The sequence below is a fragment of the Microcebus murinus genome, chromosome 4, assembly GCF_040939455.1.
Source record: "Microcebus murinus isolate Inina chromosome 4, M.murinus_Inina_mat1.0, whole genome shotgun sequence".
Lineage (NCBI taxonomy): Eukaryota > Metazoa > Chordata > Mammalia > Primates > Cheirogaleidae > Microcebus > Microcebus murinus.
Window position 1 is genome coordinate 56556539 of NC_134107.1, and position 11950 is coordinate 56568488.

The 11950-nt window shown below is 36.2% G+C and overlaps 1 protein-coding gene across 1 annotated transcript; it reads left to right on the plus strand.

The window, feature by feature from the left end:
- Positions 1 to 10023: 10023 nt before the first annotated feature.
- Positions 10024 to 10968, plus strand: LOC105883420 (olfactory receptor 51A4-like). The gene has a single exon (XM_020286882.2). The coding sequence runs from the start codon at positions 10027 to 10029 to the stop codon at positions 10966 to 10968; it is 942 nt and encodes a 313-aa protein (XP_020142471.1). The 5' UTR covers positions 10024 to 10026.
- Positions 10969 to 11950: the final 982 nt, after the last annotated feature.

The following is an 11950-nucleotide window of genomic DNA, read 5'->3' on the forward strand; positions in this document are numbered from 1 at the left end:
TTTACTATCTTTAAAATTAATTTCTTAACAAAATTAATAATTATATTAACTAACCCTATTCAAATTGCTGTGTGGCTTTTGTCTTCTGATTGGACCCTGTATGACATAGTAGACACATATTTCTTCATAAGTACATAAAAAGCACTCTACTTAAAAATAAATTTATAAATTAGACTTTATTAAAATTGATGACATTTCTGACTGTAAAACCTGTCATTAAGAGAGTACATAAACATTCAAGTGCAAGTGTCTCTTTTGTAGAGTGTCATTTGACCTTTTGGGTAGATGCCCAGTAGTGGGATTGCTGGATCAAATAGTAGATCTACTTGTAACGCTTTAAGGTGTCTCCATATTGCTTTCCACAGAGGATGAACTAGTTTGCAGTCCCACCAGCAGTGTAGGAGTGTTCCTATTTCTCCGCATCCATGTCAACATTTATTGTTTGGGGACTTTTTAATAAAGGCCATTCTTACTGGCGATAAGTGATACCTCATTGCAGTTTTGATTTGCATTTCCCTGATGATTAGAGATGTTGAACATTTTTTCATATGTTTGTTGGCCATTATTCTGTCTTCTTTTGAAAAATTTCTGTTCATGTCCTTTGCCCACTTTTTGATAGGGTTGTTTGATTTTTTTTCTTACTGAGTAGTTCTAAGTAGATTCTAGTTATCAGCCCTTTATCGAATGTGTAGCTTGCAAAAATTTTCTCCCATTCTGTGGGTTGTCTGTTTGCTCTCTTGACCAAAAGACATCTGCACTCAAATCTTTATAGCAGCACAATTCACAATTGCAAAGTTGTGGAAACAACCCAAGTCCCCATCGATACATGAGTGGATTAATAAAATGTAGTATATGTATACCATGGAGTACTATTCAGCTTTAAGAAACAATGGTGATATGGCACCTCTTGTATTTTCCTGGATAGAGCTGGAATCCATTCTACTAAGTGAAGTATCCCAAGAATGGAAAAACAAGCAGCACATGTACTCATCAGCAAATTGGTATTAACTGATCAACACCTAAGTGGACATATAGGAATAACATTTATCGGGTATAGGGCAGGTGGGAGGGGGGAGGAGGAGATGGGTATATACATACATAATGAGTGAGATGTGCACCGTCTGGGGGATGGTCATGCTTGAAGCTCTAATTTGAGGGAGGAGGGAGAACATAGGCAATATACATAACCTTAACATTTGTACCCCCATAATATGCTGAAATAAATAAATAAAAGAGAATACATAGAGTATAGAAGATATTGTAATACATGTACCTTACAGAATGAGCTCCAGAGTCACAGGGCTATTTGTAATTCTCTAGGCTCATATATTGGGTTTGACCTACTTCTTAAAACTTAGAGAGCTAACCATGGTTTTTTCCTCTTGAATTTTCTCACTAACAGTCAATGGGGGTAAAATAAAGAACCAGAGGACAGAAGGGGCAGAGAATTCCATAGTGTGTGGCTGCTGTCCCCAGTGCCACCATCTCAGGGTATAGCAAGGGCAGCTCTGGGATGCAGCACAGCATCAGAGGCTATTACAACAAAGATTGCTGAGGAAAAGCAAAACCAGACACTAGATCATTTTTTGAAATAGGAAGAAATAATTTGGTTGTTTCTAAGAGGTGCTGTTGGTGAGTACTTACGACTATGTTTATGGATTACTGTGGGTTCTTGAAAGTAGGTGAAAATATGTCATAAAATTGAAGAATCACTTAATATTTGGGTCAACTACTCTTTTAAAATGTTATGCTAAGCATCACTTCACCAGAATAAACAATGAGTGAAAAATGGTGAATAAAGCGAAAATGTACCTATTTTACTTAAGTGATAGTGTTAAGTGTACTCATTTTGTGGAAGAGCAAACAAGAAAATACCTTTAAAAGAATTTTCACAGTTACATGTGGCTTTATGCCCTAAAGCTTTATTGTTTTTGTCATACATGCAAATTGTTTATATAGTCTTTTGTGTTTTGTTTTTGTTTTACCACAAAGAATTTTTAGGTTAGGGAATAGTTGTTGTACTAAATAGCTCAAAACTGTGCTCATGTTATAAAAATAAGCTCAAAAAAGTGCTTTGGGATTGTGGTGTTTTTTTTGTCCTTTTGTTCATGCACTCTTTTAATATAATGAGGTATGTATCTATTATCACTAAAATATTTAATATGTAAAATGTATATTATGAATTATTAAATGAAATAAATTTGAGAAAGAAATTTTACTTACATTATAAATCTAAAAAGAGGGAAAAGTCACAGTAAATATCTATGGATTTGTATAAGCTTCCTGTCAGTAATGTTCTTGAATTAATTAGTTATTGCCTCTAGGCTGTCTTTTCATTCATGACAATTTAATTGATTCCAAGGATTCAACGTAAGACACATCCATAGCCTAAAGTAAAAATCCTCCTAAATGTGGCCTCAAACTCCCATCATAGGGCTTCAGCTATTTAACAGTGATTTTTTATTGTCTCCATTATATTTGTGAACTAAAGTATAATTTTAAGGCTCAAGTCCCACTGGCTAACTGAATGGACCTCCTCGTGGCCAAAGGAATATCCTAAAATTAAATTGTCTGCCAGGAGGAGGGAGGTCACACATGCCTTATCATGCCCCCCCCCCTTCTTGAGGACTTCCTTCGTAACCCATTAATAGGCCGAAGGGTATGCAAGACAAACCTGCAGGTCTTCAATTTACACAACAAATCTATGTTCAGTGACTTATCTCTGATAACAGCTCCTTATGTTAAAACATTCCAAGCCTTTAGACAAAGCTTCATGTCTTTAACCAATTACAAGCCAAAGAATCTTTGAACCCACTTATAACCTGTAAGCACCCTTCCCCCCTTAGAGGTGTCCCACCTTTTTGAGGCAAACCAATGTATGCCTCCCACGTATTGATTTATGACTTTACCAGTAACCCCTTTATCCATGAAATGTATAAAAACAGAACTGTAACCCAGCCACAGCGAGTCCACTTACCCAAGGCCTCTTGGCAGTGGCTCCTCGTCATGGTCCTTAAATTTGGCTCAGAATAAATCTCTTTAAAATTATTTTACAGAGTTTGGCCTTTTTTCCGTTGACATATTTAATAAAAAGTTTTGTATTTTTTTTTTTAATTTTACCCTTGCTTATTCTTCTCTCCACTTTATGGTATGAAGACTGAAAGTTCTTAGACTGGGCAACCTAGGATTCCCCAGGGGACTTGACTTGGAATCTTATACCTGAGGAATAGAAGGAGATACAAAGCCATTCTCCCCCTGTGATAAGAAAGATTTGTCTTGTTCTCTTGTTTTTTCCAGGTCTAGGTGTCCCTCATCCCCCATGAGCCAGAGCCCTGGTGCTCTACTCCAGGTTCAAGCTGTCTAAACTGAACTTTCACTGGGCCCCTGTCTTGGATAAAGCAGTCTGTCCCTCATCAAATTCTATACCTACCCAGCAGAATACTTGTTCAGAGCATGCATTTTTTTCACCTCCAAACAACATTTTTCTCTCTAGTCTTCATCATCCCTAACTGACTTTATTTTTTCTTTATTCTCACTCAGAAAATTTCATTCTACTTCCTGTTCTATAGCTGAAAAAAGCCTCCACACTGAGGTGGGGAAGCCTTGGGTTTTATAGAGGGTTTCTGGGGGGAGTAAGTACCTGGGCCACATCAGCCACTGTAATAAATTTTTTTCAAACAACCAGCTCCTAGGACCCTTTCCCCAGTCACAACAATCCTTCAGCTCTGGCATTGTCCTTATTAGGAGAGAGAGAGAGAGATAAACTTTCTCACTCTGTGGGGAAGGGGAAGAATGCTGGCACAGCTGTCTGTTACATTTACTAAGTCCAGGAACTCTCTAGACTCCTGCCACTATTGTTTTACAAGCCTAAGTTTCCTATACATATTTTTCAGGTTCCCACCTGGAACAAACCTAATGTATGATAGCTGGTTTTGGGGGCCAACATGTTCTTCCTCTTTCCACTTCTGTGATGGTCCTTTTCCCTTTCCCCGGGGAAAAGTAAATGAACCTTTTCTTTTTATCCTAATCTCTGTCTGGAGAAGTGATTCTCAAAACCAGCATGCACTGGCATCACCACCCCAACAGGAGCCACCTTACCCAAGGTCATGACTCCTCCCTGTGGGAAGACTACCTCAGATGACCAGTCCATAGGTGGTTAAAAAGGACCACACCTTTCCTTCAATTCAGCACAGCTCTGAGTTGGAGTGATCTTGGCCCCGGAAGTCTCCAAAAAATAATTGAATGTATCCTTTGTTGCAATTGCATGGAGTTCACTTTCTCTCTTTGCTAATTCTACTTCCTTCTATCCCCATAGCTGATTAACCTGAGAACATTCAATGCACACAAATGTTCACCTCAATGTTTAATTCAAAAGGGACCCAACCTGCAACAACATCATTACCAAAGACATATGTGAGTGACACAGGGAAAAAATTCTTTATAAGTTATATTGCAATACAAGACTAATTTATTTACTATTAAAATACTCCCACAAACTATTAAATAAAATTAAAATATGAACAAGGAATATACATAGACTAATCTCTAAAAAAATTCAAGTGTTCTTGAACAATAAAAGACTAACAGCTCTCATTTTATATGGTAAATTATATTTATCAATAATTGAAAACTCAATTATAGTGGCACAAGCAGAATGACCAGAAAAATAAATAAATAAAATGTGACCACTTCTCCAGAAAAACCTGAAACTGCAGGTGAAAGATCAATTCTGTTGAATAGGTCAGGGGAGGACTCATAGGTATATTAACGAACAACAGCTACATTAAGCACTGATCTGTGTAAAAGACCTGTGGGCTTTTTAGTCCCTCTGAGTTTAGCTTCCTGAGTTAGAGTCCCTAGAGGCCTTTGTTCTACTAAATGGGTGCCAGGGTCGGTAGAATAAGACTGTCATTATTAATAGATGCACCTAACAGATGGGATTGGGGTGGCTTCATCCTGGGTTCAGCTCTTTCTGGCCTTGAAGTGTGGACCAAGTAAGTAAGACCTTGGTAAGTACCTAAAAACACTGACAGTCCAATTATAGATCTAATCAATCGAGAAAATTAAGATGGGAGTCTTATCTTATCCCAAATAAGATATTACAATAACAAAATGTTACAATTTTAGTGTTCAGTAGTGGCTTCCATCTCAGAATATACTTAAGACTTGAAACAATTTTCCTAACACCATCCTGACAACAATAAATATCTCACTCCCTATATGGGTAGAAAACCTTATAGGTGCTCATGCAGAGATTGAAATATATAAAAGTTAAAAATGTGAGAGAGGGAGAGCTGGCAGATGGTGGTGCATCCCAAAGAGAGAGAAGTGGGTGCCAACAGTGAGGAAAAGTGGCTTGCTGATTTTATGGGGACCAACAGAAAGAAAAAAATAGTGATTGCTGTCAGTTAAAACAGAAGCAATTGTGGACTAATTAGCAGACAGCTGTGAGATGTCAGGTTGTGCATCTTTTGCTGTTTCTGGAGACTTGGTTATCTCTGAAATGTAGTCAGGTTTAGCACAGGGTTGCTCTTAGCCCCTGAGACATGGTTTTGGGGAGGAAATTGGGGCCTGGAGTTTACTCCCCTGCTGTCCCTCTAGGTGCTTCTCAGGAACACCTTGAGGCTGTAGAACAAATTCTAAAAGCAGTTTCTGGCAAATGTAAAGAGATGGATTTATATTTTCTTTTTATATGCTGGGCTTTTTTCAGATGTTTGTAAAAAGGAGGTCCTGCAGTGTGCCTGGCAGCTAGAGAGAGAAAGAGAGAGACCTTATAGAATTGATCTTTGGCTGCTATTTGAAAATTGTGGCATTAGATATTTTCCTGTTATTTCAGCAAGGCTACCCCTTTCATGCCTATCAATATAAAGAACATGATACAATCTGATTTAAATCTTATTTAACATTCCCATATAAATACTGAACTTTAATTTCATTTTTTAAAGAAATTTAAACACAGACTTTAAATTCCTATTTGTTTTTTTGCTTTTTTTTTTCTTTGCATTTTCACAAACTTGAGAATTTAGTTTAGTAGGCCCTTCAGAGCTGAAGACAGAATACTAGAAAGTTTCCTGTGCAGTGTTCTGTTTTCCTCTGAATTCTCGAAACATGGCACCCCTGAAAGCAAAGTAAAATAGTTTTTTCCAGAGAGGCATAGCATTGTCCAAAGAAACTATGTCTTTTTCATAATTCATGAAAAGTAGAGGTTTATAATGAAGAGTAAATAAAGTGCCAGTTGAAAATTTTATTAACCCATTTTTCTTGATTGATTATGAAACACGTATTTTTTATTCATTAAGAGAACTGGTGTGCGCACAAAGTTATTAACTGGATTTTGTATGGAGGGATTTAAAACTCAGATCTTAAGAAAGTATAAATTGACTTCAAACTTCAGGCCTACTAAAGCAGTTATTATATGTCAATAACAACACCAGCACCTTGGCAATCTATTGAGTTTTGGGGGAAAGGCTGCTAGAGAACATTTCAGAGGGAGGCAGAGGAGGAGCAGAGTCTCCACAAACCACAGGAGGAGCTGCTTGGGGTGGAGATGGAGTCAGCAACAGGGAAGGCTAAGGAAGTGAAGCCTGAACTGCACAGGTCCAGTAGACAAGCCAGGCAGAAAATTGACCCAAGCAGCAAAAGCAGAATATTCTTCTCAAACATTTCACATAACTTAAAAATTTAATGTTAAATACATTTTGAGCCTCTGTCCTGGAGGAAAAGAACTTCCAATAACTCTATTCAACTATATGGACCAAATAAGCAAATAATTATTACACAATCCCTGTTAGAATGAATCTTCAGTTTTCCATTGTACACACCCCTTTCAGATTAGCATCAGGAACAGTCTTGGAATTTGGAGGACACCAGGGCTAACACATGCAGACAGCCTGTTATTGGTAGCTGAACCACAGAGAGCAACTGGATTAGTGTTGAAGGCAGACAGCAAAGTAGCATTAGTCCTAGTAACAATTTATTTCTTGACTTCCTATGAATTTGTTTAAGAGTCTTTAACACTTTCCTGGGTTTTTTCCCTTATTTTTCCATTTGTTTGTTTGTTTTGCATATAATTTCTTACTCAATTCAGAACTTCCTCGGCATTTCTTTCTAAATGTCCTAATAAATTTCTTTCTCAATGTCTGTTCCCTTGATACCTCCTCTTTTAAGGGTTATAAATATCACAAAAATGTTTACAGACAGCCCAAAGATGGAAGTAGTTTGAGAAGAGGAAAATAAGTAGAAGAAGTTGGAGATGGGGTTCAGGCCAGGAAAATATTCAGAAATCAATAAAAATGCAGGAAGCAGCAGTAACAGTTCAGAAACAAATGAGGATGAATCACAGTAATTAAAGTTGGGGATAGAAGGAGAATAAGGAATAGTTGTACTAGAAACCACCTAAACATTAAATATCTGAGAGATATTATCAATTCCTCATGATAAGGATTGATAGTGAAACTTGCCATTAGCTCTAGTATATTACTAAATAAATTATTACAATAATTCATTAATTTAGAAGGGAATATGGTCAAATAATTCTCCAAAAAATTGATTTTCCCTAAACATATGCTCTAATGGCTTACATTTATAAAATTGTTATCTAAGTTTTGATGGAGAATTCCATTTAATATGATATAGTCAGCCAACTCACTGACTTATATGAAACATGTATCAATAATAGGTGAAATATTAGTCTTAATCTCCACTTCACACAAGACATGTCTCAATAATAGATAAAATATAAAAGTGATTTAAAAAGTTATTGTCATGCTCCCTTAGACAGAAAGATGGATACTAGACAGATACCAGATGTTTAGATAGGCAGACAATGAGATTCAGTGTAAAAATACTGACTGTGTGTTGAAGTTGAATCCATGGACCTCTTGCCTCCTGGTCTAGAGATATATTGGTGGTTGGCAGTTTGACAGCTGTGTGAAACTCAGCGTGCTAGTGCTCAATATTTGACAAGGGGCCATTCTAAGGTATGCTGCTTAAGAAAAGAAGCTCTTAAAAGAGGCTGTTAAAAGAAGCTGTTACTCTCCGACATGGAGAGTAGAAATAGCTGTTGTCACAGCAAAAACCTGCAACCTGTAACAAGCTGGGTCTTGGGGTAGATGGGAAAAGTGAGTGAAAATATACTCATTCCACTTTTGTAACAGGAGCCCTTAACTATTATTAAAAAACCTAAAACTATTAACAAACTTCAGGGAATGAGGAAAAGCCAACTACCATGTCTAATCATGGGACACAAACAAAATAATCATCAAACAAACAAGGAAATTTCCACTGAAAATGTGATTACAAATAAACTTGAGAACAAATATGAAGATGAATATGGAAAGAAATGCTACAATGTCCATAATAAAGGGAAGAGGTGCTGGGGAAATATTGGCCAGAGAGTCCAAAGTGTCAATCAGGCATGAGGAATAAGTGTTTTAGAGTTATTGTACAGCCTGGTGACTGTAGTTAATAATAATGTCCTGAATTTTTCAAAGTTGTTTAAAGAGTACATTTCAAATGTTCTCACCAGAAAAAATGAAAAAATGGTAAGTATGTGAGGTGATAGAAGTGCTAATTTCCTTAATTTAATCATTCTACATTATATGTATATGTGAAAACTTCACACTGTACACCATAGATATATCAGTTATTATTTGTCAATTAAAAATAAAAAATAAATTAAAAATCATATTTACTCATGAGAAAACAAAGCAGTAAATCAAACTAAAATAAATTTTTAAAGTAGGCATGTTTAAGATTCTCAAAATTAAAGGAAGCATAACAACAACAAAAAAATGAATAAAAGTTATAAGGGAACTGAAAATTTATTGGTAGATAGAAATTGAAATCCATGGGCATTAAATAAACTTCATTAGATAATAAAAATAGAATAGTTGAAATAAAACAACTCAATAGTTACAATACATTTGAAACCAGACACAAATAAAGATAGAATTAGTAAATAAGAAAATAATACTAAGGAATACATTGAAAATGCACCACGAATGAATGACAGATTTAAAAATATGAAGTAATCTAAGTATGAAAGTTGAGAAGCTTCAACATTTTTTCACCTAGATAAAATGCATAATAGGTGATAGATGATATTCAAAATATAAGAAATGTATGACTACATTATATGAGCTACATTGAATGAATGTAGCTCAATATGTAGAATATCAATGATAAAAAGAGCTTCCTAAAGACTAGATGCTAGCAATAAATAGATGCACACCAAGGGTACACTGAAGATGGTTTATTAAAGGACGTCTTTATGGTGGTGTATATAGGGTTAAGGACATAACAGGGAATGCAGAAGTGCTCAGTAACCTATGACAGGAAGGGAGGACACAAACAGAAAGAACACATGGAATAGTAGGCTTCCATAACAAAAATCTATATTGTTCCTTTGCATGACCATTGATCAATAAGAAAAATAAAAAATAATAGATGATAAATGATTCTGCAAATAATAGCAACAATATTATAAGGATTCTAATAAAATTAATTTTACGAAATATGCAAAATCATCTATAAAAAAAGTAGACAAGAAAATTCATGGTTTCATTGATGACACTCTATAAAAATGTTAACTTTTCTAAATTGCATGTAAGTGCATTGAAATTTTAAACAAATTATTAATAGGATGTAGATTGCAATATTTAAACAAAAAAGCAAAATTCTTAGGTTTCAGAATTGGATAAAATAGGTGCCTGTATAATTATTGTAGTTGAAATATATTCTTTTCTATAGGACTTGTATCTGTTATATTTATAGATGTTGTAAGATTAGATTTTGATACCAATATGTGTTCTTTTTCTCACAGTTTTTGTTTTTAGTTAGATATTAATGTCTACTTCTCTACCTATTTTTCTCTATTTAGGTTTGTGCCTAAGAGTTATACCTATATATTTGGTTTCACAAGATCTCAGTGATTTCAATATGATAGAGGCAGGCATATGAGCCAATCTACTTGCAGAACTACAGGAAGCCTCTTCTGAACCTCATATTTTTCCCTTCCATACCAGTATGTCTATCCTCAACACCTCTGAAATTGAAATCTCTATTTTCTATTTGGTTGGGATTCCAGGCGTGGAGACTACCCACATTTGGCTCTCTATTCCCATATGTTTCATGTACATTGTTGCCATCCTGGGGAATTGCACCATCCTGTTCTTCATAAAAACAGAGTCTTCTCTGCATGAACCCATGTACTACTTTCTCTCCATGTTGGCTCTCTCTGACCTGGGACTATCTCTCTCCTCTCTACCTACCATGCTAAGGGTTTTCTTGTTCAATGCTCCAGGAATTTCCCCTGATGCCTGTATTGCCCAGGAGTTTTTCATTCATGGATTCTCAGCTATGGAGTCATCTGTACTTCTCATTATGTCTTTTGATCGCTTTATTGCCATCTGCAACCCTCTGAGATACACCTCCATCCTTACCAGTGTCAGAGTCCTTCAAATTGGAATTGTGTTTGCTCTCAAAAATTTGCTGATGGTCCTCCCTTTCCCCTTCACTCTAAAACATCTAAGATATTGTAAGAAGAACCTCCTGTCTCATTCCTACTGCCTCCATCAGGATGTCATGAAGCTGGCCTGCTCTGACAACAAGGTTAATGTCATCTATGGCTTATTTGTGGCTCTCACGGGCATTCTAGACTTAACATTTATTTTCACTTCCTATATTATGATAGTGAAAGCAGTGCTGAGCATAGCATCACAAAAGGAAAGGCTCAAGGTCCTCAATACATGTGTTTCCCACATCTGTGCTGTGCTCATCTTCTATGTGCCCATTATCTCCCTAGCTGTCATTTACCGGTTTGCCAAACACAGTTCCCCACTCATTAAGATCCTCATGGCTGATGTTTTTCTGCTGGTGCCTCCATTGATGAACCCCATTGTGTATTGTGTGAAAAGCCAGCAGATAAGAAATCTAGTCCTAGAAAAACTATGCTGGAAACAAAGCTGATGGGAATGCTTAACCACATGAAAACTCAATGACCAAGTGGAATGAATCAATAAGGAACCAGACCACATATTAATCACTTCACCATATCATATCTCTACATGTTTGTTATGATTGAAGAATCACACTTGAAAATTTGTTGGTTTGAGATTTAGATTTGGTGCTCTGATGTAAACAAAATGTATGCTTGGGTTCTACTTTCACCCAGCTTGCTTTACTAGGCCTATGAACACATGGTGTTCTTGTCATTTTCATCACGATTAAAGGAATATTCTATGCGCTCATTTGAAAATTAATAGTATATACTTATATGTCAACTAGATAGTGATCAGAAATGACCAAAGATTGCTCACTTCTTTATTTACAATTTTTATTTTCAATACATAATTTTGACATCTATGAGATATGCACCGCTGTCACAAACTGAAATTTAGACAGACAACCGTGGTGTTTTAGTTACTATAGGCTTGTAATATAGCTTGAAATCTGGTAAATTGATGCCTACCAATCTGTTTTGTTTTGTTTTTTTAACCTTAAGATTGCTTTTGCTATACAGGGTCTTCTCTAATTCCATTAAAAGCATAGAATTATTGTTTCTATCTGTGTGAAATTTGATGTTGGTATTTTAATAGGGATTGCACTGAATCGGTAGATCAGTATGGGTAGTATAGACATTGTAACAATATGCATTCTGTGGACCCATGAGCATGGTATGGTTTTCTACCTGCTTACATCCTCTGCTATTTATTGCCTAAGTGTTTCATAATTCTCCCTGTAGAGGAGTTTCATCTTCTTAGTTAAATATATTCCTAAGCATTTTATTTTCTTTGTTGCTATCGTGAAGGATATTGAGTCTGTGATTTGGTTCTCAGTTTGACTGTTGGTGCCTGGGTCTGTCACTACTACTCCCACAACTAGTGCCAGTGTGTAGCACTTACTGATCAAGGACTGTCGCGCCCGCCTCGCCAGCAAGGAAGACGTGGCA

What these genes read in the sequence shown, in the direction of transcription:
- LOC105883420 (XM_020286882.2), top strand. Translation starts at nt 10,027, where the DNA reads ATGTCTATCCTCAACACCTCTGAAATTGAAATCTCTATTTTCTATTTG.